This window comes from Bufo gargarizans, chromosome 3 (genome assembly GCF_014858855.1).
Source record: "Bufo gargarizans isolate SCDJY-AF-19 chromosome 3, ASM1485885v1, whole genome shotgun sequence".
NCBI lineage: Eukaryota > Metazoa > Chordata > Amphibia > Anura > Bufonidae > Bufo > Bufo gargarizans.
In genome coordinates this window covers 475638853-475666342 of record NC_058082.1, presented here as the reverse complement: position 1 = coordinate 475666342, position 27490 = coordinate 475638853, and the positions used below count along the sequence as shown (strand labels likewise).

The 27490-nt window shown below is 44.2% G+C and overlaps 1 protein-coding gene across 3 annotated transcripts in view; it reads right to left on the bottom strand.

Moving 5' to 3' along the window:
- Window positions 1-1331: 1331 nt before the first annotated feature.
- CTNS (cystinosin, lysosomal cystine transporter) overlaps window positions 1332-27490 on the bottom strand; it is a 39368-nt gene continuing 13209 nt past the window's right edge. For all 3 annotated transcript variants that reach the window (XM_044283740.1, XM_044283742.1, XM_044283741.1), the window contains 10 exons: window positions 24514-24613; window positions 24331-24442; window positions 19984-20068; window positions 17326-17429; window positions 14471-14602; window positions 12690-12789; window positions 12495-12614; window positions 8886-9056; window positions 5315-5432; window positions 1332-2367 (listed from right to left, as the gene is read on the bottom strand). In XM_044283740.1, coding sequence (XP_044139675.1) covers window positions 2237-2367; window positions 5315-5432; window positions 8886-9056; window positions 12495-12614; window positions 12690-12789; window positions 14471-14602; window positions 17326-17429; window positions 19984-20068; window positions 24331-24442; window positions 24514-24592 — 1152 coding nt within the window. In that variant the 5' untranslated portion in view covers window positions 24593-24613 and the 3' untranslated portion in view covers window positions 1332-2236. The remainder of the gene's footprint in view (window positions 2368-5314; window positions 5433-8885; window positions 9057-12494; window positions 12615-12689; window positions 12790-14470; window positions 14603-17325; window positions 17430-19983; window positions 20069-24330; window positions 24443-24513; window positions 24614-27490) is intronic.

The window sequence follows — 27490 nt, the reverse complement described above, 5'->3', positions numbered from 1 at the left end:
ACACGGCAATTTAACCTAAATACCAATATAATATATCTTTCATGTCCTTTATCATTTATCTATAATCGATTAATAGCCTACCTTTAATGTGCTGCCTGTGCTGTTTATAGTGTCTCCTGGGGATGATGAATGGCAGGAAAAGTCTAAAGCATATTGCTATGCCATAGACTTTTTCCAGGGTGTGGGTGCCCACATAGAGGGCTCTGAGTGCCGTCTCTGGCACCCGTGCCATAGGTTCGCCATCACTGCCCTATACCATCGTCATCGTGCCAGTTCTTCACTGTGCTGTGGTCCTCGGACTGGGAACCATAAGAACAGCTGGCAGCATGATTCAGTGTAGTGGGGCTAACTAATTGCTGGGGTTAAGCGAGGCAGGGACCACACTGACTTTCTGGCGCAAGGAATGTTATGGCAACAGTCACAATCCATCAGCCTATATCCATATCTGTTCTTCATGAGATGATATTGTGACTTTGGTAATATCAAGACATGGTAAAAAGAAATAATAAAATCGCACACAAACCGCAAGAAAGCCACATTTACTCGCTATGTAAGGCTACTTTCACATATGTGATTTTCTTTCCAGTTTTGAGATCCGGCAGAGGATATCAAAACTGGAGGAAAACGCTTCAGTTTTGTCCCCATTCATTGTCAATCAGAATGCACTCCGTTCTGGTTTGTTGCGTTCTGTGACCGGACGCAAAACCGCGTGCAAACAGCTGTTTTATGTCCAGTTGGCAAAACTGAATAAGCCGGATCAGTTTTTTTTCGGACAGGAAAAAAACAGATCTGGTGCCTATTGACTTACAATAGTGCTAGTGCCGAGTCCGGTTTATTAATTTTAGACTTAAAGGGGTTGTCTCATCACAGACAATGGGAGCATATTACTAGGATATGCCCCTATTGCTGGGACCCACACCTATAATCGAGAACGGAGCCCCGCAAAGTTGTGGCTAGAGGACTCCGGTCTGGCCACCATCAAGCGCTGTCCCCATAGAAGTAAATGGGAGCGTACCGCGTATGACCGGCCACTGCTCCCATTCACTGCTGTGGGACCCACACCTATAAGACAATGGAGGCATATCCTAGCAATATGCCCCCATTGTCTGTGATAAGAATACCCCTTTAATACAACTGCATCGAAATGGAAGGGATGCAGCCAATTGTATTAAATCAAAAGTGAAAGAAGCCTTAGCTGGCCAATCACAGCACTCAGCTCATAGCCTGAGAGAGCTGAGCGCTGCGATTGGCCAGCGCTGCAGCATGGGAGAAGGAGGCGCCGGCAGGTTCCCCTGGGTGGAGCCTAACTGTAAAGATACCGGAGGCAATTACTGGAGAACGGAGCGGCGCCCAGGTATACCAGTAAGTGCAGGGGGGTCCCTGGGCACCGCTCTACATGCCTGCATAGTTACTTTAGAAGTTTAATTCTGATGAAAGGTCCTCTTTAAGCCTCCTAATAAATAGGCACATCTCAAGCCAGGGCAGGGAGTGTGGGAACACCAGTTTTGATAAATCTCCCCCAATGCGTGACATTTGACTGAAACAAAACTGACTTCAAATATTTTCCTCCATTGTGTGCAAAAAAACGCCAGAAAATGCCATTGCTATAACGTGCTGCAATTACAAAAAGAAAAATCTTGGACACAAAAAAGCACAATTAAAAAAAAAATAAACTGCATGTGTGTCCTGCTAATTCTCGCCTAATTTTTTCGTCTAACATATGGAGTTGGTGTTTTGTTTTTGTTTTTTTACACCAAAAAACATGGCAAGAACATCATAAAAAACGGTGACTCGTATGCTTAGACTGGTTGTACACATTGGAATTTGCCCGCAAGGTTATACCGACCAGAGCTTAGATCCAGATTTGTTATTACAGGGATCTAGTATGATCTAAGTAGAATCATATGGGGCCGGGGTGTTGTTGGGTAAAACCGGCCTAAGGGAACGGCCATATGGCGCAGCCATTAACGGTGCACATGGAAAAAAAAAAAAAAAAAGGTGGCTGTATAGAATATGAATTGAATATTGGCGCAGCTTGCAGGACTGCACCGCGATCGCTCCATGCCATGTGGCAACACCTGTAGGCCTCAATCACTTATGGGATGTTATAGGTCATCTGATGCAGAGGCTGGTGTGGAATTCAAGCTTCTTGCTTGTCTTATATAAGTTAAGGCACAAAGGTCAAGAATCCTAAATCCCTTCCATAAACGGAAAGTGCAAGTTTGTCATCTCTTCATTAAACATTCTGGTATCCATGCGTCGTCCTATACAAGCAGTAGTGCTGAATTATAAATACGATGTCAAACATAATGGAGAACAGGCCCAAACCAAACTTTGTGGGGTCACCAAATATTAACTTCCACTCATCTGTTGAAAAAAAAAAGACAAAGAATGTTCTTGTGATGCCGTAGTATGCACAGAACTAGCAGAACTGGGAAATAACGCAAACACACAGTTACCGGTAAGGCCGGGTTCACATCGCGTTTTAACGGAAAAATAAAGAGAAAACCAGATCCTGTATTTTAAGCATCTGTTTTGCTCAGTTATGCACATTTGACATCAGTTTTAACCATTTCTGTCTGAGATCCGTTATTTTAGACAGAAAAATGGCAGAACTTAGCATTACGGATGCTTAAAATAAAGGATCAGATTTTTTTCTTCTTCTGTTCTACTGACTGATCAGAAGACCGGAAAAATAAACGGTGATGTGAACCCGGCCTAAGTAGAAATGAGTCATTTGCATAATATGCGTTAAAGCGAACACTGACTTGCACTTATGCCCTGACGGTCCTTACTGCCTCTTTCAGACGAGTGTGCCTAGTATGGGAAACACGCTCTGTGTGGGAGTACTCGTTATGGACACTGCTCGCTTCACAAGACCGCATGGCGTTATATATAATGATTTATAATGCTGTGTGTCTGCCGATTATCGGGAACGAACATTACTATGAACAGATGTTCACAATAATAGGCCTGTGTATGTGAATGAACCTCTGATGAGCAGGCAATTATTGGGAAGGTGCGGTCCATTATCAATAATTGCCTGCTCAGTTGGCACATGTAAAAGCGCCTATATTCATATGTGCAAGATAGCTGCCACTGACAATTTCCCTGACAATCTGTTACCAAGCTGCATGTTTACTGTACCCCTGCCAGTGCTCATCTTTAGGGGGATCCCAGGGTCTGTATGCTGAAATCTAATGTACATGACCTTTTTCCGCCCCAACTGAGCTGCCCCCATAAACATCAAATTGTGGCCCGGTCTGTTGTGTATGGCCGGCTTTACTTGGTAGTGACATGAATACATTCAGACATAAATAGTATTTCCTGTTGTTCATATAGCAGTGCGGGTATTGTCACAAGTCACATCAGTCCATGTTCTCATTGGGGCTCACAATCTAATTTCCCTTCATCGAACGCACATATGCACTAGGGCAGATTTTATAGAAAGTTAAAATACGTTTTGTTATTTTCTGGTTTGTGGGGAAAACCAGAGGAAACCTAGGGAGAACATACAAATTGCGTTCATTAACATTTTCTAGTGGGAAGTTTTCTTTAGGGTACATGCACGCGGTGCAGAATTGTGTGCAGAAAATACACATGAATCCGCACTATTTATTGCGGTTTTGGTGCAGATTTTCTGTTTATGTAAACAACCCCATTAAAGTCTATGGGAAAACTACCATAGGAAAACCACCCTACAGAAGGTGCTGAGTCGCACAAACAATTGACATATTGCAGATTTTAAAATCCACACAACAGGTCAATTTCCATACCTAAGAAAAAAAGCAAACGGTACATGAGATTTGTCAAATCTCATTCACTGTACTGATAGTGTATAAGGCCTCATGCACACGACCGTTGTTTTGGTCCGCATCCGAGCTGCAGTTTTTGCGGCTCGGATACGGACCCATTCACTTCAATGGTGCCGCAAAAGATGCAGACAGCACTCAGTGTGCTGTCCACATCCGTTGCCCCGTTCCGTAGTACGCAAAAAAAAAAATCTAACCTGTCCTATTCTTGTCCTTTTTGTGGACAAGAATAGGCAGTTATATTAATGGCTGTCCGTGCCGTTCCGCAAATTGCGGAACGCACGCAGACACCATCCGCAAAACTCAACGGTCGTGTGCATGAGGTCTTATGCTGAGGCTTTTCTGCAAAAAATCCACACAGAAAACACACGCAGCCACCTTTAAATTGCAAATCTCCTGCCACTCCCATTCTACCGATGCCTGGTGCTCTGCTGCCCTCTGCTGCCTGGTCTAGCAATGACATGGAGTGGCAGGGATCTGTGAGGTGAGCTATGCTATTTTTTTTATTTTTTTTTGGGGTAAAGCATTTGCAAGGTTTTAAAGGGCTTCTGTCACCCCCCAACCCCCAATTTTTGACTTATAATATTTGTTAATGCAAGCAGATTCCATATATGCCCCTCTTACCTCGGGCAGTGCAGTAATTACAGTAAAAAACATACTTTTATTATATGTAAATTTCTTCACTACCAGCAAGTTGGGCGGACTTGCTGATAGCCGCCGCCTCCTCTGTTTGAAAAAACGCCCCCTCCTCCACTTGATTGACAGGGCCAGCGAGCGCTCTCCTCCTCTCGCTGGCCCTGCCTGCAGCCTGAAATCCCGCGCCTGCGCCGTACCGGTAGTCATTCGGCACAGGTGCTCTGAGAGAAGGACGGCCGCTCCTTCCTCAGTGCGCCTGCGCCGATGATGTCAGCCCTACACCCGGAAGAGAAGATCTCTCTTCCGGGTGTAGGGCTGATGTAATCAGCGCAGGCGCACTGAGGAAGGAGCGGCCAAGCGGCCGTCTTTCTCTTAGAGCGACTGCGCCGAATGACGACCGGTACAGCGCAGGCGCAGGATTTGAGGCTGCAGGCAGGGCCAGCGAGAGGAGGAGAGCGCTCGCTGGCCCTGTCAATCAAGTGGAGGAGGGGGCGTTTTTTCAAACAGAGGATGCGGCGGCTATCAGCAAGTCCGCCCAACTGGTAGTGAAGAAATTTACATATAATAAAAGTATGTTTTTTACTGTAATTACTGCACTGCCCGAGGTAAGAGGGGCATATATGAAATCTGCTTACATTAACAAATATAATAAGTCGCAAATTGGGGGTTGGGGGGTGACAGAAGCCCTTTAAATATTTTTCCCCCTGTAAAAAAAACATGTTAATGAATGGAGTTTGCCGGAGTTTCCTCTGGGTTGTCTTGTTTGGCCGGGGTTCTCCTGCTGTAGACCGTATACAGTCTGGGGCATACATGATTGTGTATGGCATTTTGAGAAATTACAATGTGGCGGTATTCTTCATACTTACCATTATTGTAAGACTGTAGAAACATCTGGATGATACTGAAGCTGCCGCCTGTAAAATCGAGCAGCACATTTCCTATGCTCCAGCCCTCTGTGCTTTTCCGACGGAAATTCATGTACGCCTAAGTAAAAACAAATGAAATCCCACCGTGTCAGGCACTTGTATGACATCATGGCGTAGGTTACAAATGTCATCACTGCAGCCATCGAACGAATGAGCCTTGCAACCTAACAACAACTTCTCCAAGGTAAAGAGCTGCCATTTACCTAGTTCTTCTTCACACATGGGGGTAATCAAAGTATAGGCCCATTCACATGGCCACAAGTTATAAGAGCTTCTAAAGCACATGCAGAAGAGAAATTAGCTCAGTCAGTAAAAAAGGCGATAAGGCATTCGTCAGATACATAAATGAAAAAAGGAAACTAAAACAAGGAATTACCAAATTAAAAACAAAAGAAGGAAGGTATATGGAAGAAGATAAAGAACTAGCGGACTGCCTAAATGAATACTTCAGTTAGGAAGGAAAATTGATGACTCTGTTGATGCCTGTGTCTTTACAGGAGGTTCTAAGTCAGCTGTCTGAAATTAATACAAATAAGTCACAGGGGTCTGATGGGATACACCCAAAGCTATTAAAAGAGCTTAGCGGTGAACTAGCAAAACCATTAACAGATTTATTTAACCAATCACTGGCAACAGGAGTCGTCCCAGAAGATTGGAAATTAGCAAATGTTGTGCCCATTGACAAGAAAGGTAGTAGGGAGGAATTGGGCAACTATAGGCCAGTAAGCCTGACATCAATAGTGGGGAAATTAATGGAAACCATACTTAAGGAGAGGATTGTGGAACATCTAAAATCCCATGGACTGAAAGATGAAAAACAGCATGGGTTTACTTCAGGGAGATCGTGTCAAACTAATCTTATTGATTTTTTTGATTGGGTGACTAAAATAATAGATGGCGGAGGTGCAGTAGACATCGCTTATCTAGACTTTAGTAAGGCTTTTGATACTGTCCCACATAGAAGGCTTATCAATAAATTGCAGTCTTTGGGTGTCACGGATGGTGTTGCAGAAAACAAGAAGTAACAAATAAAGATCCGACGTACTTGATCCCAAACTAAGGAACAAAAGGGTGAGCCCTATTAAAGCCCTATAGCTCTCCCTGACTGCTCACCCCATGCAAAGATCTCTGTGATAGAAAGTTGCATGTCCACGTACCTAGACTGAGTGACACCTGAAAACCCTATAATAGTGAGGGGACACGACCACCGGCACCCCGCACTTAATACAGAGGGAGTCAGGGTCACCTAGAATCAAGCCGACAGGAAAACACAAATAAAGGGAAAGACTTAACTGAGAAACCAGCAGTAGCAAACTTCTAGCAGTGAGCACAATCCAGGAAGTAGTATAAACCGCAAAGTGAGGCAGTATGGGAGGGGATATAAAGGGAGGCAATCACTGCTAATAGATGACAGCTGGGAGAGGGAGAAGAGATGTCAAAGCAAAACCAAAACAAAAGAACATCATGCAGGAGGTACTGAAGAAAGTCTGTCAGAACTTCTCAGATATCTGGCGGTGACATTGGGCTTGGACTCCCATATTGTTGAATGGATTAGGCAGTGGCTGAGGGACAGACAACAGAGGGTTGTAGTCAATGGAGTATATTCAGACCATGGTCTTGTTACCAGTGGGGTACCTCAGGGATCTGTTCTGGGACCCATATTGTTTAATATCTTTATCAGCGAAATTGCAGAAGGCCTCGATGGTAAGGTGTGTCTTTTTGCTGATGACACAAAGATTTGTAACAGGGTTGATGTTCCTGGAGGGATACACCAAATGGAAAAGGATTTAGGAAAACTAGAGACGTAAAAACTCAAGAGCAGAATATAAAATCAGTGATACAGTCCTAACCTCAGTATCTGAGGAAAGGGATTTAGGGATCATTATTTCAGAAGACTTAAAGGTAGGCAGACAATGTCACAGAGCAGCAGGAAATGCTAGCAGAATGCTTGGGTGTATAGGGAGAGGCATTACCAATAGAAAGAGGGAGGCGCTCATGCCGCTCTACAGAGCACTAGTGAGACCTCATTTGGAGTATTGTGCGCAGTACTGGAGTCCATATCTCCAGAAGGATATTGATACTTTGGAGAGAGTTCAGAGAAGAGCTACTAAACTGGTACATGGATTGCAGGATAAAACTTACCAGGAAAGATTAAAAGGACCTTAACATGTATAGCTTGGAAGAAAGACGAGACAGAGGGGATATGATAGAAACCTTTAAATACATAAAGGGAATCAACAAGGTAAAAGAGGAGAGAATATTTAAAAGAAGAAAAACCGCTACAAGAGGACATAGTTTTAAATTAGAGGGGCAAAGGTTTAAAAGTAATATCAGGAAGTATTACGTTACTGAGAGAGTAGTGGATGCATGGAATAGCCTTCCTGCAGAAGTGGTAGCTGCAAATACAGTGGAGGAGTTTAAGCATGCATGGGATAGGCATAAGGCCATCCTTCATATAAGATAGGGCCAGGGGCTATTCATAGTATTCAGTATATTGGGCAGACTAGATGGGCCAAATGGTTCTTATCTGCCGACACATTCTATGTTTCTATGTAGGATCCCATATGGTCATACGGCCAAATCATCATTATTATAAAAATATATATATTTCAAAGAAATGTCAACCTGCAAATATACTGCCCTCCCCAATAACTGCAAGATTTCCCATGATCCTGAGAAATCTCCCTGTGCATACATACTGCACGTACTGATCTAGTGTATAGATACCTAGAACTGGAATACCCCTTTGAAGTGGTTTCCCCACAAGCAACACTTAAAGGGGTTATGCCATGATTGATGTAAGAAATGATAATCAGACATCCTATAGTACACGACAATACCTAACAAAGCTAGAACAGCCCTGTACCTCACATGGGTCCAGAGATCTCCACATTCATTGCTCCGTTTGTTCTGCTAGACCAGGGGATGTCCAACTGTGGCCCTCCAGCTGTTGCAAAACTCCCATCATGCCTGGACAGCCTACAGCTATAAGGGCATGCTGGGAGTTGTTGTTTTGCAACAGCTAGCGGGCCGCAGGTTTAGCCTCCTTGTGCTAGATTATCTTCGGCCCAGCAGCTCAGAGGGCTTGTCCTTTCTGCTGCAGCTCTCCTTATCACAGCTCAGGGGGGGGGGCGACTGAAGATTTAAACTGAGCGTGTGCGACCATGAAGTAGCAAGAAGAAACAGCAGGTGGCGCTATACAGATACATTTTATTGAATAACTCACTGGCCGGTTTGAAAAATATAGAATGTTTTTTCATGGCAAAACCCCTTTTTAATGGCTGGTGGCTCATAGCTGGGACCCCCACAATCACACAAACAGGGGTCCTGTGATCCCCATTTGTAAAAGCAGCAGTCAGATGTGCACTGCACTCCATTCAACTCTATGGGACAAAGCTAGCAGTCAGGTGAAGCGGCCTCCTCTACGGGTAATGTCTTTCCGTGTACTTTATTACTGTCTCACAATTTCTAGAAGATAATTTGTCAGAATCACATGATCGCTGTACGTTACCTGCGGAAAGTATTTCATCAGTGTAATTGCCAGTTTTATGTAGGAGAAGCAGAATAAGAACTGGAGCAAGCTCACTTTTCCAGCCACGACCACAAAAAGCATGGAGAAAGCAAACAGCCAGGCGACGATCAGAACGCCAACCGACACTTTAGAGACCTTCTGGTCACCTCGCTGCAAAAAACAGAGGAGGACGTCACAAGGGAGCCGCTTGCTACATACAATAAGAATAAGGACAAATGGAAGCCATTTTTGAGGCGTTTTAGAATTATGGGTGGTGCGGATTATAAGGGATTGACTTGTTTTCTTTCTTATTCTGCACTCAGACTGGGACAGGCTGAAGTAGGGTTGTCACGATACCAAAATTTTGTTACCATAAAAAAAGTATTGCAAAACTTTATACCATTCTATACCACGCAAAAAAACAAAAAACCTAAAAAAGAAGACACGTGCATTCCACATTTTATGGAACGTCTAGCCCATAATGGAACAGTCCTATCCTATTTTTTGGGGGGGACAAGGTGGAAAAAAAAAAAAAAAAGGCAAATCGAGTGTTTATATTTTTTTTGTTACGGAGTTCACCGCATAGGAGACAATAAGTTTAATAGTTCAGACTTTTTCGGACGTGGCAATACCTAATATGTTTTTTTATTTTTATATTTAAAATTGGGAAAGGAGGTGATTTAAACTTTTAATATTTTGGTGGGGGTTTTTTTAAACTTTTTTTTTTTTTTTTTTTACTTTAGCCACCTTAGGGGCCCTTGTCCTATTCACCCTAATAGAGCTCTATTAGGATGAATAGGACTTTACACTGTCCCTGCTGCTCTGTGCACACAGAAGCAGGGAGCTTACCATGGCAGCCATGGTAAGCCCTCAAGCTGAACCTGAGGGGTTAATTGACGCGGTTTAGCAGATCGCTGTGCCCTGTCATTGAGGCCAGATGCCGGCTGTGTGATACGGCCAGCACCCGCCGCCTACATTTGTATTTAGGGGTAAATTATATTCATTTGTGGCGCAGTGGCCACAGCCCCTCCTCCTCAGTATTCAATTCTCATTGGTGGCCAGCGGCAGCCGCGTCACAGTGGGGAGGGAGGGACACTCTCCTCCACTGTGCTGGCTGATGAGAACATGGTGCGCGCTTAGGGCGGCACGTGCCATGTTCTCTAGTATTGGAAAATACCAAATCCTGGTATCGTATCGATCCAGGTACAAAAGTATTGATTGGGTATTGAAAATTCGATACCCGGTGCAGCCCTAGACTGAAGTAAAATCCTAGGACCTAGTTTGGATGACCAAACCAAAGTATTTTCTAAACTTCCATTTAAAGGGTATGTGCAGTTTCAGGAGGAAACCAGACCCCTCTGAACAGATAAATACTTACCTCATAGATTAAGCACTGCTGCTCAGCAGGGCCCTATTTACCCGACTGCAGCAGTAACGCCATGTTGACAACATGTGACCGCTGCAGCCAATTACTGGCTTTGCCAGGTGCACTGCTGAGGCCAGTGATTGGCTGCAGTGGTCACATGTTTTTGACGTGACATCTCTGCTGCAGCAGGGTAACTAGGGCCCAGCTGGGAGATTCAGAGCAGCAGTAGTTCACACAGGCTGTTTCGGCAGAGAATCTAATGTGTATGGCCAGCCTCACCCATTAGATCTTACAGATAACTTATCACCTTTCCTGACAGGTCTGGTTTAGTAAATACTTGTATCCTCCATGAAATAAGCTGGCTTCGTGCTGTTCGTCCGTTATTCCTCCTGGAAATGTATGAATGAACTGACAGCTGAGTGTTACCATTCCCCTTGTCAACTAAGTATGTCCCTACACTGTCAGCACTGAATACAGTGTGTAGGGTGTAGGCTGTAACTTGTGGACCTGCCTTTGGTGCTAGGATACATCCTATCCCTATGCCGTCTTCTCATGCATTCCATTTTTTTCCTAGGCTTAAATCACTCAACTGGGTCCCTTATGGAAAAACAGCCAATCTCCACACATTTGCTTTCTGATATCTTTTAAATGTAATTTGAGTTTATGATGTGGACCTTCTTCAGTGTCTCAACAGGATTTGACTTAAAGGGGTTATCCAGCACCTCATTCAGGTTATACTTACCGCGCTCCTGATGCCCGCACTGCAGCCGCTGCATCTACCTGTCGCGCGGATCAAAACATCCAGCAACAGGGGGAGCCGCCAATAGCAGTCCGTGATGGGAACAAGCTTTCCTAGCATTGCAGGTGACACTAGGGAGGCTTGTTCCCATCACGGACTGCTATTGGCGGCTCCCCCTGTTGCTGGATGTTTTGATCCGCGCGGCAGGGAGATGCAGCAGGTGCCGGGGAGCGGGGTAAGTATAACCTGTATAAGGTGCCTGGGCATTTAGGGGGGCATTATAGGGTTTGGATAACCCCTTTAACACTTAGGAATTGACTTGTAATGTCAGGACTGGAAACAAACAGTGGGCACTTTACACTATCTGAGGATACTAATCACAGTCTTAGGGTACTTTCACACTAGCATTGTTGGATTCCGGCAGGCAGTTGCGTTGCGGATATCATTTGTTTTCGGATCTGTCTGACAAATGCATTGAAATACCGGATCCGTCTCTCCAGTGTCATCCGGAAAAACAGATCAGCTATTTATTTTTTTACATTTTTAAAGGTCTGCGCAGACCGGAAAACCAGATCTGTCAATTTCCTGAACACTTGGTAACGGATCCGGCAATAATACATTTCAATGGAAAGTGTTCCGGAATGCTGCGGTATTTTCTCCGGCCAAATACCGTAAAAGGGACTGAACGGATTGCTCTCCATTCAAAATGCATTGGGACAAAACTGATGCGTTTTTTTCTGGTATTGAGCCCCTATGATGGAACTCAATACCGGAAAACTTTAACGCTAGTGTGAAAGTACCCTTAAAGGGGTTGCCCGGCCATATATATTGACAACCTCTAGTCAAAATAGGTCATCAATATCTGATCGGCGGGGATCAGCTGTTTGACGTAATGACGGCACTTCCTGGTCTTTACACTACACCTCTTCTCCTGTGGAGCGGTGGCGTACTGTAATTACAAGTACTCGCTTCATTCACTAGAATGGAGCGAGTACTTGTCAATACACTGCACTTCTGAGACGAAGTGCAATGTAATGAACACGAAGCAGCGCTCACTTGGAGCTCCACTTTCTATTCAAACAGCTCATCGGAGGGGGTGCCAGGTGTTAGACCCCTGCTGATCAGATATTGATGACCTATCCTGTTGATAGGTCATCAATATATCTGGCCAGACAACCCCTTTGATATCAGACAAATTTAATATCCTGGCTATAGTACTATAAATCCTGCACCAGATTTACGCCAGAATTCTGTATCAATTTATAAATGGGCACAGTTTCACTCCATAAAAGTGCCCAAATTTTTGGCACATGAAGGTGCATTTAGGCCTTGCAACTGGGAAACGACACCCGCCTTGTCAGCCAAGGCATAAAATGCATTGAAAAGTGTGTAAAACAATTAGTAAATGTGATGCAAAGCATGCAAAATGAGCCAAAAACTGGCAAATTTTCACCAGTAAATCTGCCCCAACGTCTGCTGAAGAGAATCCGTTATTCCTCCTTACCTCGTAAATACAGCACTGAAATATCGTAACAAGCGTCAGGAGCACGGCATGTAAGCTGAAAAACACATCGTTGGCATCTACTGGGATCACTCCATTGGGGTAGACCTGGAGAAATTGTTCCTGTTGTACATACACATTTAGTATTGGGAATATACCACTGACATAAGAAATGAATGAACGGAGCAGAATACGCACCCTAACAAACGGGATCCAGAAGAGGCCGACGTTGAAGACGCTATATGCGATAAAGCCGGTCAGATTTAACGCCAGAAAGTCAAAGCTCAAACCCACAACACTAAAATAACCAGAAAGAGGACGTGAAGGCACCGAAATACACACAATCCCTAAATAGGTGACCTATACATAACATACATTGCACGAAGCGATACGGAACGGTTTGTATACTGGATGGATATACCAATTATAGAATCATCACTATCTATCTCTTTATATAAATATTGAATATGTTCACATTGGTGTCATGCCAGTTTCTGTTTGTAAATGATTCCCCTGATTTATATTGGATCCATTATTACTGGGTAGACGAATGTTGCAGAATACACTATTCTTTCCATAAAGCTCATTTTGAATGAGCTAATTTTCCATCTGGATGCGTTCTGTTTTGCGAACGGACAACATCGGACTGAATCGTGACCCATTTAATTCAATGATTATCACTTTTCACTGATCATCTTTGCGTTCATGAAAAACCACAGCATGTTCTATATTGTGCGTTTTTCACGCCTCATAGAAATAAATGGGGCTGCGTGAAAAACAGCATCCGGATGCAATGTGTTTTTTTTTTTACTGATGGTTACCAGCTTTTCTTCATACGCAAAAAACGGATGCAATCCTGATGGAAAAAAACTGAAACACTGAGCACAATTACAAACAACACTGATTGAAATCACTGATTGCACCCTTTAGCAGAACTCGCTGGGTGATTTGGTCTGGCTCTTCCATAGCAATAACAATCGCACTGACGGACCCACTCTAGTACTGTCGACGCTGGCTGCACATTGTAAGGGGGGCTCAGGTTCATGCCCTTTCTCACCGATAAGTGGTGACCATCCAGTTGTTAATTTATTCACTAATTAGCCCCTTGAGTGCGGAAATAACAGCACTGCTTGCAGGACCGATAGGGAGAAGCTAAGGGTACTTTCACACTTGGGGCAGAGTGATCCGGCAAGCAGTTCCGTCGCCGAAACTGCCTGCCGGATCCGTCAAAACGTATGCCAACTGATGGCATTTTAAGACTGATTAGGATCCTGATCCGTCTTAAAAATGCATTGAAATGCCGGATCCGTCTTTCCGGCGTCATCCGGAAAAACAGGACCGTCATTTATTTTTTTTACATTTTTTTCGGTCGGCGCGGACGGATCTGGCATTCCGGTATTTTGAATGCCGGATAGAAAAAAATGCCGGATACGGCATTCAGGCGAGTGTTCAGTTTTTTGGGCCGGAAATAAAACCGTAACATGCTGCGTTTTATCTTTGTCCTGATCAGTCAAAAAGACTGAACTGAAGACATCCTGATGCATCCTGAACAGAATGCTCTCCATTCAGAATGTATGGAGATAAAACTGATCAGTTCTTTTCCGGTATAGAGCCCCTAGGACAGAACTCGGTGCCGGAAAAGAAAAACGCTAGTGTGAAAGTACCCTAACAGAAGGAAAAAAAAAGGTCTTTACTTTTAAGATACAGGACAAATTATGTCTAAAAACAACTATGATCCCCACTGGAGGCAGGAATAACCATGAATAGTGATAATTCCTGTACAGCGCTGAGGTATATGCTGGCACTATTAAGCACAAGAAATAAGTTGAAGGGCTTTAATATTCATGGCCTATCCTTAGGACAGGCCATCAATCTCAGATAGGTTTGGGCACTCCGACGAATTCAATGGGGAAAAATGCAGCCAAGTATATCTGCACCTAAAAGATGAAACTGACAGACACATATAAATAGATCACCACCTTTTTCTTCTCCAGTTCACAAAAACTTGGGGGTAGAAGGACACAGACCAGGCGAAGAAATATATCCAGCCAATAATCTGCTCTATCACTTGCACTGCTAGACTGTGGATCACCAGGAACCGGATTCTTGGACTGGAAACAAACGGAGACATTCTAGTGTTATTAACACTGTTCATATGCAGAGGGTAAACAGTAAAATCTACATTTGGGGATCCTACGTGGTCCAATTCTGGAGTATTTAAAGTACAAAGCTTCGGGTGGCTCATGGCAGTGCTAGGTCCACCACAGGAGTCAATTGTGGTTGAGAAGAGGACAACAGAGGATCTCCAGTACAAGTAAAGCAGAGCTCCACAAATGTAACCAAAATAGGAATTCTCAGTATAGCGATATTAGATTGATGTTACAGGGAACACTCCCTTTAGATGTTGGAGTGCACCAATAATAAAAGGGACTTTTGGCGTAAGGACAAAGAGTCCGATTGCAATGCGGCTGCCCACATCCACCCGTGCGAGCCAATGGCTGCATAAAAATTAAAACGAATCGCTGATTAAAGCCTGCTGTCTGGGTTACCATCAGGGTAAGGACAGTGTTTCTCACCTTAAGGCCTCATGCACACGACCGTATTTTGTTTCCGTGTCCAATAAGTTTTTTTTGCGGATAGGATGCGGACCCATTCATTTCAAGGGGTCCACAAAAAACAGTGTGCTGTCCGCATCAGTATGTCCGTTCCGTTGCTCCGCCCAAAAAATAGTCATCCGTTTTTTTTTTTTGCAGACCGCATAACACATATGGTCGTGTGCATGTAGCCTAAGGCCTCTTTCACATGGTCAGTATTTTGCATCAGGATTTGTAAGCCAAAACCAGGAGTGGGTCCAAAACACAGAAGAGATACAAATATTTCCATTATATGTTATCTCTTCAGCTTCCACTCCTGCTTTTGGCTTACAAATACTGATGCAAAATACTGACGGTGTGAAAGAGGCCTAAAGCTAATTTCAGGCGAATGTGTCCTGTGCGGAAATCACGCTGTGTGTGTGAGCGTTATTTCCCGTTAGGGTCACTGCCCGTTCAGCAGGAACGCACGGCATTATACTGTAACTCTGCATGAGCTAACTTCTACAGAATTATACTGACAGCATTGAAAATGAAATACAAAAATACAAATTCCCTTCAGTATCTCTGCTACCCCATTAGCAGACTGATTTTTGAGGCTGGGATCATGCACGGCAGATAAAAGCCTACCCAATACTGAAAAAGCTGCAAAACCTCATACTACATGCAGCAATACCGACATAATCTACGTATACTATACATACAAGTTCAGACTAAAGTCTGAGAAGGTCATTATGAAACCACCATATATGCTGCTCCCTGTTTATAAGTACCTGCTACAACCTGATGAAGATCCACAATTGAAACGCATTGTTCACACTAATAGAATTCTTCTTGGAAAAAATAGGATTGGTTCTCCTGTCTTAGGCTACTTTCACATATGTGTTTTTGCTGGATCCGGCAGGGATCAGCAAAAAGCTTCCGTCATGATAATACAACCGGTAGAATCCATTATGAATGGATCCGGTTGTATTATCTTTAAAATAGCAATGACGGATCTGGCACTAAAACTATTGTAAGTCAATGGGTGCCGGATCCGTTTTCTTTTGTGTCCAAGAAAACGGATCCGGCATTATTGACCTAAATTGCGTGTCGTGGCGGATCCATCTTGCTCCGCATCAGTCCCTCACCCATAGGCTCTTATGGCTTGTGGTAAACGTATAGTTTTTTTTTTTTTTACAGGACACTGCAGGATGGACTAACGCAGTCTATTCCATGCTGTTTCTTTTTCAGTATACTGGTAAGAAAGGGAGGCAAATGAGCTCTTAACAAGCTCTGCCTCTGATGCCACAAGATGTAAGGCAGCTATCCTATAAGTCAATATTCAAGAAGAGCTAGCACCCCCCAAATCCTGACTTAGGCCTCTCACCTAGGTAAGCCAGTACTCTCTGCTCTGCACTAATTAGGGGCAATCACCCCGAAACAGCTGTCTGCAGATGAGGTGCTGGCTTATTTAATATCCGAGTCATGTCTCAAGGCTTAGTTAAAGGATTGAACATTGACTTATAGTATAGCTGCCTTACATCTGGTGGCGTTAGAGGCAGAGCTTGTTAAGAGCTCATTTGCCTCCCTTCCCTCCCAGAATTCCAGAGGAGCATGTATGGCCTATAAGTCTCTTCATGCCGACTAAGGGTCCATTCACACGTCCGTAGTGTATTGCGAATCCGCAATACGCCCGGCCGGCACCCCTACATACCCACATATTCTTGTCCGCAATAGCGGACAAGAATAGGTCGTGTTCTATTTTTTTCCGAAGCCGCGGACCGGAAGATCGGGGGCTCGCTCCAGAAATGCGAATGCGGACATTCCTGTCCGCATCCATTCCTGCCCCATAGACAAAGAAAGGGTTCACACCCGTTCTGCAGAATTGCGGAACGGGTGCGGACACATTCACAGACGTATGAATGGACCCTAAGGCGCTCTCTCCCCAAGGAGGGATAGTACCCCCCGAATTTTGCAGTATACTGATGTGTACCAGCCAGACGGAGGGCAAAAAGATCTTCTTTTGGCCTTGATCTAACTTTTGAGCCCTATAGACACATTTACCGTGTACATCTGGAGGTTTCCTGCCATACAAGCTAAACATAAGGCAAAGTAGTGATGTGAACAGCTCCTAAGATGGGTAACAGGTAATGAGTGACAACCTTGACTTTACTAGTCACACAGCTTCAAAAATATTTATTTTTGTCCAGATCTAATGAAAAGCAGAAATAATACAACAATAATCCTTAAAATAAACCAACCTGTTGTGTTGGGAATTGTTGCTGTGCAGATACGCTGTGACCTGTCCCACGTCTTCTGCGGTCACATTAAAAGCAGAATGATCCGAATTTGCTACCAAGATAATCTAAGGCAAAGAGAAAAACATACACAAGAGTTACATGGCAACCCAATGTCCTTCTATATTTGTTTTAGATACATATACTGAAGGAGCATATAGATACATATACTGAAGGAGCACATAGATACATATACTGAAGGAGCACATAGATACATATACACATTTATCATCAGAATTACTTGTGAGAGATCAAGACAGCACAGAAAAAGTGGGGAAATAAAATCACCGGCAGTGAGCCCGGTGACATCACCAGCACTAATCGGCGGGCCTTAGCTCTGTAAGGCGGCGAGGGCAGCGCTAAAGCCCGCCCATCACTGCCGGTAACATTACCGGGAACACTGCTAGACAGAAGCTTTTGCCTAGCAGTGTAAAAATATGAACAAAAAAGCACTTGCCCTGCGCGATACAGTGGAGAGGTTGAAGAAATATACGACAGAGAATGTGAAGAGCGTTTATATCCTATTTACTGCTGCAAAATTCCCTTAAAAAAAAGCTATACTAATAGTCCAAACGTGAACGAGTCACAGGTGATGAGAAGAAGTCTGAAACCATGCGGCAATGTCACCAGTGATCGGTCTTTGAGACTTCCCGATATAGTGTGGACACTGCAGATTATCCTCAATCCTGGCCTTCCTATATACAATGCTCACTGCTACGATCTTCCCTGTATTAGGATGTGTAGACTAGATTTTGCTCTTTTAGTTGGAAGTCGTCTAAGAGGAAGTAGAGCGCCTGTTAAAGGGCAAAGATAAAATGTGGTGAAAAAACAGAAACTAGAGATAAAATGTTGCTTGGACAATACATTTTCCTTCCCGTTTCTATCTGATTTTCTACTCAGCAAATAAGTGTCACATGAAGTGCACTTGTTACAGTGGACCTGTCAGCTGCGCCTGCACAGATATACAGTGCACATGGTCGTCTGCCAGACACCGCGGAGATGGAGGGGAGCGCTCTGCTCGCGAATACACACAGTTATGTCATCTCTGGATTCTTTCATCCTATTAATCAGTGGCATTTTTTATCTTTTAAAAGTGGTTTTCCTGGAGTAGAATATTGATAAACTATCCTCTTAAAGGGGTATTCCGGTTGTTACACATTATCCCCTATCCAAAGGATAGGGAATAACTATGAGATCAGTGGGGTCCTACTGCTGGGACCCCCACCGATTACGAGAACGGGGGCCCCATACCCCCTACAGCCCCCCTGGAAAGAACGGAGCGGCCGGTCGCACATGCATGCGCCCGCTCCTTTAAAGGGATTCTGTCACCAGGATTAACGATATGTAGATATTTCTATGTGCCCACTAGTCTTCATGCAGTGTTTACAGTGATCCCTCTGTTTATGCTCTGTGTGCCTTATATTCTTATAAAAAGTGATCTTATTCATATGTAAATCATCTCTGTCAGGACCCCAAGGGGTTGTCCCACGATCTCCTGGAGGCCGGCCGCGCCCATCGATCCGGAGTCCAGCACCGCCTGCTACTTAATGTATTCACTGCACTATCCCTGACGTCAGTTCTTCTCAGTGTCGTAATCTCGCGCAGAGGGAGCCGGCGCATGCACAGTTGACTCGTTGAAGCCGGTGCCAGTAGTCCGCACGGGCGCAGACTACAGTGTCCACTGCGCCTGTGCGAGACTAGGGAGCAGAGATTACAGGATAGTGCAGTGAATACATTAAGTAGCAGGCGGTGCTGGGCTCCGGATCGATGGGCGCAGCCGGCCTCCAGGAGATCGTGGGACAACCCCTTGGGCTCCTGACAGAGGTGATTTACATATGAATAAGATCGCTTTTTATAAGAATATAAGGCACACAGAGCATAAACAGAGGGATCACTGTAAACTCTGCATGAAGACTAGTGGGCACATAGAAATATCTACATATCGTTAATCCTGGTGACAGAATCCCTTTAATTTCTATGGGATTTCTGGGAGTTCCTTTCAGGTGGGCTGCAGGGGGTACTGTAAGTTCTCGTAACTTGGGACAACCAGAATACCCCTTTAACTGTCCTGTCATCACCAGCCTACGCAGGGGAACTTGCGCATGCGCAGTCTCTCTATTCACTTACACATGCGCAGTACCCTGTGTAAGTGAATGAAGGCCACTGAGGATGGAACTGGTCACATGACCTTCCATCAACAGCCATTTTGGGACTGCAGCGCTGGCAAGCAGGTAAATAAGGTATATTGAAGGGAATCTGTCACCACACTCTTGGACTATTATCTGCTGTATTATGAGTAGTACTCCACATAAGGAGTCCACCCTGTTCCCCTAATGCTGTGCATGTGCGGACTGTGCATTTCACCGCAGCAGACAGCAGGTGCCCTGGTCCCAGACGAGAGTCACAAGTGTCCTACTTCTTAGTACATCTACAAAGTGAGGATGTGGTGAGATCACGTGTGGAGATGTATCAAAGATACTGTAAAGAAAAAGTATGAAAGCGTGGGAAAATATGGAATCTGACTGGTTGCTTATGGGATAAATCTCACGCAATGTGTGTGACGGTATACACCACTGATCCTGGACGCAGCGGCGGTCAGCCTTGTGCCTGCACGTTACTTACTTCTGATGGAAGACGGACGATAGTTTGGTTCTTTGAAACGTATGTAATGTTGAAAGTAAAACGAGCCGTTTCATTCAGGGGGGCACTGCAAGATAAAAGATACACACATACAACATGGCTGTGTGCAAACGTCTGTCTCCAGTTCACCGCTATATTCTTCCCTTAATAAACCTCCTGGTGTCATCCAGCCCCCAGCTCTCACCAATGAGGAATTATAGTTCTCTGCCAGAATAAAGCTCGGACACTTTGCGGTATGTTTTGAGGCCAAAAAAACCCATTAAAACTGCAATTAAAAAAGCATGTTTTGAATTCTGGAGTCATTACCGTAGAAATGTTTTAAGATTTGATCAATGCTAATTACTCCGTAACACATTTACTGTTTCTAATGCAGTTTTAATGCCTTTTCTGCCACAAAAAAGTGTAATAGCCCCCTCCCAGCATCTGCAATTTTAACCCCTAAGGGGCAACACTATAAGAACTTCACTGGTACTGCGGTATTCCGCTGCACTAGTGTTGATAAGGCCACTTTCACACGGTAGTATTTAGCATCAGTATTAGGGCTCTTAAAGGGAACCTGTCACCATGAAAATATAAAGTAAGCTACAGACAGCATGTTATAGAGCAGGAGAAGCTGAGCAGATTGATATATACCGTATATACCAAAGGTGGGGGGAAATGTCAGTGCGTCTTATGGGGGGAATACTAATGATCGCTTCCAGTATGGATCGGGAACCGCTGAATGCAGCGCTCCCCATGCGGGCTCTGTACTCACCGCTCCCTGGTCTGCTCCTGCAGGCTCCGTAACGCTGTGATGTGACCTGCGCACAACGTGAGGAGACCGGCGCTCTGTGACCTCATGCTGTGCGGCGTCAGATCACGGCACAGCTCGCAGCAGGAAGAACGGGGGCTGGGATTTAGGAACAGCGGCATCCGGAGCAAGAGAGGTAAGTTGGTTTATTTCTTTTTCTCTGATCTGAGATCTGATTAATATGGAGGTCATTAACATGGAGGTTCGATTAATATGGGGGTCTTAATAACATTGAGGTCTGATTAATATGGGGGTCTTAATAACATTGAGGTCTGATTAATATGGGGGTCTTAATAACATTGAGGTCTGATTAATATGGGGGTCTTAATAACATTGAGGTCTGATTAATATGGGGGTCTTATTAACATGGAGGCCTGAATAGGGGCCTTATTAAAATTGAGAGTCTGATGTGAGGTGTGATTTACATTGGGAGTCTGAGCTGAGCTCTAATCGAAAAAAAAAAAATCTTTCTATTTTCCCCCTCTAAAACCTTGGTTCGTCTTATTTGGTGGGAAAAGATTCAGTAAAACTTGTAATTTTTACATTTATATTCCTGTTCATTCTGAGCTCTGAAGTCCAGGAGGCGGTCCTATCAGTGATTGACAGCCTGCCCTCTATGACATAAAAGCCCAGAATGAGCATAAATTTAAATGAATGAAATGCAAGTTTTACTGAATCTTTCCCCACGAAACTATATATCAATCTGATACAGAATACGTAATACCAGCGCTGCCTTCAAAGAATGGGGGAGAGATACAATTTGTAATGTGTACAAAGAGTCCGTCACTGCAGGACTAGATAGGGTTAATTGCCAGCACCCTCAATGAAATTTGCAAAACGAATACTAAAACTTGCTAATCCAAAACTTTGTAGCATGTAAGATCCTTCCGTCAATGATGTAACTTCTGCGCAGTGTTTCTTCTAACTTCGGCTTACCGCTACTCACACGTGTGGCCCCGGCGGGTGGCTCGTGGGTGCGAGGAGAAGCGGGGCTGGTATTTTCCAGGGAGCGAATCTTCTGTGTGACGTCACACACTCTGGTATCTACGGGTACCTCCTTGGTTTTGTGGTCCAAGGATGTACCTGTAGAGTTTGTGACGTCAAACAGAAGATTCGCTCCCTGGAAAATACCAGCGCCGCTTCTCCTCGCACCCGCGAGCCACCGGCCAGGGATTGCGATGAATAACATCACATTAGAGAAGTCAGCGCAGGATTAGCACGTTTTATTATTTATATGTCAATCTGCTCCATAACATGCTGTCTTCAGCTCAGACACCATGTTCACGTGACAGGACCCACACCTATCTCTAGAACGGAGCTGCCAAAGTAAACAGGAGCTCATCGCTCATGTGCGGTCACCCTCCGCTCATTTCTATGGGAGTGCCGAAAATAGCCTTGTGCCGGCAGTTCCATAGAAGTGAATGGAGCAGTGCCCATGCTTGCGTGGTGTGCTCTCCATTCATTTTTATGGGACTTCCGAAAATAGCAGCTTGGCTACTTTCAGCACTCCCATAGAAATTAATGGAGGGCAGCCACACATGTGCGTTGCGCTTCTGTGTAATTTGGGAGCTCTGTTCTAGAGATAGGTGCAGGTCCCAGAGGTGAGACCCGCACCTATCTGGCATTGGTTTATATGCCACCAATGTTGGAGGTGAGACAGCCCTTTAATGGTGCCCTCACAGCTCACATGCTGCGGATTTTATTGCTAAATCAGTTACATTCACCTGAATGGGGATTGCGTTAATCCACGTGCTTCCTGCCCCATTCAAATGAATGGAACTGATTTTCAGTTGCAGAAAAGTCTGCAACTAAATCTGCAGCGTGTGAAGGAACCCTAAGAAAGCAGCCCTTTAACTTTTTTTCCTTTTCCATTCGCATAGCAATAGATGGGCCGTTTTTTTTTTTAATGGCAGCATTCAATTTTGCTAAACCCTGTATTAAAAAATGGGGATAAAAAAATCTTTGCGGGATGACACTAAAAACCAAACACATTTCCGCCATTTGTTTTTATTTTTTTTAAAAATTTTTATTTACAGCATTCCTTACGTGTTAGGGTACTTTCACACTTGCGGCAGGACGGATCCGACAGGCTGTTCACCATGTCGGATCCGTCCTGCGACTATTTCGCCGTGCCGCCGGACCGCCGCTCCGTCCCCATTGACTATAATGGGGACGGGGCGGAGCTCCGGCGCAGCACGGCGGTGCACGGAGAAAGGCCGCCGGACTAAAATTACTGCATGTCAGGCTTTTTAGTCCGGCGGCTTTCTCCGTGCACCGCCGTGCTGCGCCGGAGCTCCCCCCCGTCCCCATTATAGTCAATGGGGACGGAGCGGCGGTCCGCGGGCACGGCGAAATAGCCGCAGGACGGATCCGACATGGTGAACAGCCTGTCGGATCCGTCCTGTCCGCAAGTGTGAAACTAGCCTTAAAAAGTCATGACAACCTAATTCTGCGGGTCAGTACAATTCAGGCAATAGCAAATGTTATTTTTTTCTTTGCCGTATGCTGACACCAATGACTTTTTCATGCTTCCATCTACAGAGCTGTGTTACATTTAGTTTTTTTTGCGGGACGAGCTGTAGTTTTCATTGGTACATACTGCTTTTTTAACTCATTTTATTCCGTTTTGGCCATTATGACAGTTTTTTCTATTACAGCTTTCACCATATGAGGTGCTTGGCTGAGGAGCCAATGGGGCGAAGCTACCATCAGTGGGATTTTGACTGAACGCCTTTATGTCAGAATCCCCCCTAAACGTGACGATACCGCAGTGCCGAGGAGCCCAGGTTGGCCTGGGATAGCCGGCTTCCCCCCTCCCGTGGGTTGGTGGGCCGGCGCGTAGAGCCGCACGCCTCGGGGCCGGAGCGCGGTCAGAAACCCTACCGCCTCTCTCCCGGAGCGCATCGCACGTTCGTTGGAAACCCGGTACTAAATCATTTCACCATATGAGATAGTTTTGTCATTTTAAGACGTCAATACCATTTATGTTTTTTTTTTTTGTTTTCTTATTTTTATATGCAAAATTGGGAAAGCAGGGTGATGAGTAATATTTGAGTGAGTTTTTTTTTTACTTAAATTTTTTATTTTTAGACTTGAACACTTATACCATAGACTGCAAAGTATACTATGGGAGTCATTTGGACTGTCTATCAAGCTCTGCCCAAGGCAGGGCTTAAGAGGCAGTTTACTATGGCAGAACTGGAAGCCTGCGTTTTGCAGCAGGGCATCTGATTGGAGGACAGAGGGAGCCCCCTCCCGCTGTCTGTCTGCTGAGATGTTGGCACCCGCTGTCCACTCCATACATAACCTGCAAGCATATGACGGATATATCCGTCCCACAGCGCGACATAAACACAGAACAAATATAATAATGGAAATATGGAGACATTTTTAAGTCTTCTCCTTTCTGACCTACACATTGTAATTTAAAATAATGAGCAAAATAAGCAACTTTAGCTCTCCTTCCACCCCTCCCCTTCAAATAAATAAAAAATAAAAATAATAATTTACTAAGCAAATCACTGTGTAATAAAACTCACTTTGCAGAAAGGCTTAAGGTTTTCAAGCTTCCATTTTCTATGGTAACAACGTCTGGGATGGAGACAAGGTTCTCAGCATCCAACCACACCAGCGATGGTGGATTCTCAGCACCTGGAATACAACGTGTTCTCAGTACAAACCCCAGTAATGAAACTGCGGTTAACCACCTCACTACTACTTACCGCAGAACGCTAATAACCTGGAGAGGAAGATGTAAAGTAGAAGATGTGCTGCAGACTTTGGATTCAGCGGTATGTCCATGGCTGTACGGCTTCTCCTGAGCTGTGGAGCAGACATCATACATTATTATTATTTATTATTAAAGCGCCATTCATTCCATAGCGCTGTACATATGATAAGCGGTGCACATACATAATACAGACAACTGCACTAAGCATAAACAAGATGAGTTACAAACTGGTACAGAAGAAGAGAGGGCCCTGCCTGTGAGGGCTTACAATCTACATGGTATGGGAGAAGGACACAGTAGGTGCGGGGGACCTCACATACATATATCTGTACCTAATGCATTTATTATACCTCACATATCAGTACACTGCTGTATTTACTATATACCTGTACACACTATCTATTATACCTCACATATCAGTACACTGCTGTATATACACTATATAGCTGTACACACCATCTATTATACCTCGTACCTCACATATCAGTGCACTGCTGTATATACTATATAGCTGTACACACTGTATCTATTATACCTCGTACCTCACATATCAGTACACTGCTGTATATACTATATATCTATACACACTGTATCTATTATACCTCATACCTCACATATCAGTACACTGCTGTATATACACTATATAGCTGTACACACCATCTATTATACCTCGTACCTCACATATCAGTGCACTGCTGCATATACTATATATCTGTACACACTGTATCTATTATACCTCACATATCAGTACACTGCTGTATATACACTATATAGCTTTACACACCATCTATTATACCTCGTACCTCACATATCAGTGCACTGCTGTATATACTATATATCTATACACACTGTATCTATTATACCTCGTACCTCACATATCAGTACACTGCTGTATATACTATATATCTGTACACACTGTATCTATTATACCTCACATATCAGTGCACTGCTGTATATACACTATATAGCTTTACACACCATCTATTATACCTCGTACCTCACATATCAGTACACTGCTGTATATACTATATATCTGTACACACTGCATCTATTATACCTTGTACCTCACATATCAGTACACTGCTGTATATACTATATATCTGTACACACTGTATTTATTATACCACGTGCCTCACATATCAGTACACTGCTGTATATACTATATACCTGTACACACTGTATCTACAATACCTCATACCTCACATATGAGGGCAGTGACGTCACCAAAGGTCCTTTTCTCACAGGTTCTCAAAGAAGAAGAAGAAAAAAGAGAAGCCGGGCAGCGCGAACAAGTAGATGAGGCGAGTTTAATTTTTTATATATATTTTTTTTTAACCCCTCCATCCCTAATTTACTTAGCATTCTGTATTCAGAATGCTATTATTTTCCTTTATAACCATGTTATAAGCGAAAATAATAAAGATCGGGTCCCCATCACGATCGTCACCTAGCAACCATGCGTGAAAATCGCACCGCATCCGCACTTGCTTGCGGATGCTTGAGATTTTCACGCAGCCCCATTCACTTCTATGGGGCCTGCGTTGCGTGAAAAATTCACAATATAGAACTTGCTACGATTTTCAAGCAACGCACAAGTGATGCGTGAAAATCACTGCTCATGTGCACAGCCCCATAGAAGTGAATAGGTCCGGATTCAGTGCGGGTGCAATGTGTTCACCTCACGCATCGCACCCGCGTGGAATTCTCACCTGTGTGAAAGGGGCCTTAGGGTTAGCTATTAGGTTTAGTATACCGGTTAGTATTAGGGTTAGGTATTGGGTTTAGTATAAGGGTTAATATTAGTTTTATGTGGATGTGTCAGTGGCTACACCTGGTTTGGACAGATATGGAGCGGTGCACTCCCCGCGACTCATCCCAATGTCGCAGAATAAAATTAATGCTAATTAATTGTGGGTGTGGGGGGCACTCGTCTGTCCCTGGCTGCATATATTGATAGCAATATGTATAGTATGGACATACAGTACAGACCAAAAGTTTGGACACACCTTCTCATTCAAAGAGTTTTCTTTATTTTCATGACTATGAAAATTGTAGATTCACACTGAAGGCATCAAAACTATGAATTAACACATGTGGAATTATATACATAACAAAAAAGTGTGAAACAACTGAAAATATGTCATATTCTAGGTTCTTCAAAGTAGCCACCTTTTGCTTTGATTACTGCTTTACACATTCTTGGCATTCTCTTGATGAGCTTCAAGAGGTAGTCACCTGAAATGGTCTTCCAACAGTCTTGAAGGAGTTCTCAGAGATGCTTAGCACTTGTTGGCCCTTTTGCCTTCACTCTGCGGTCCAGCTCACCCCAAACCATCTCGATTGGGTTCAGGTCCGGTGACTGTGGAGGCCAGGTCATCTGGCGCAGCACCCCATCACTCTCCTTCATGGTCAAATAGCTCTTACACAGCCTGGAGGTGTGTTTGGGGTCATTGTCCTGTGGAAAAATATATGATGGTCCAACTAAACGCAAACCGGATGGAAATGCATGCCGCTGCAAGATGCTGTGGTAGCCATGCTGGTTCAGTATGCCTTCAATTTTTAATAAATCCCCAACAGTGTCACCAGCAAAGCACCCCCACACCATCACACCTCCTCCTCCATGCTTCACGGTGGGAACCAGGCATGTAGAGTCCATCCGTTCACCTTTTCTGCGTCAGACAAAGACACGGTGGTTGGAACCAAAGATCTCAAATTTGGACTCATCAGACCAAAGCACAGATTTCCACTGGTCTAATGTCCATTCCTTGTGTTCTTTAGCCCAAACAAGTCTCTTCTGCTTGTTGCCTGTCCTTAGCAGTGGTTTCCTAGCAGATATTCTACCATGAAGGCCTGATTCACACAGTCTCCTCTTAACAGTTGTTCTAGAGAGGTGTCTGCTGCTAGAACTCTGTGTGGCATTGACCTGGTCTCTAATCTGAGCTGCTGTTAACCTGCGATTTCTGAGGCTG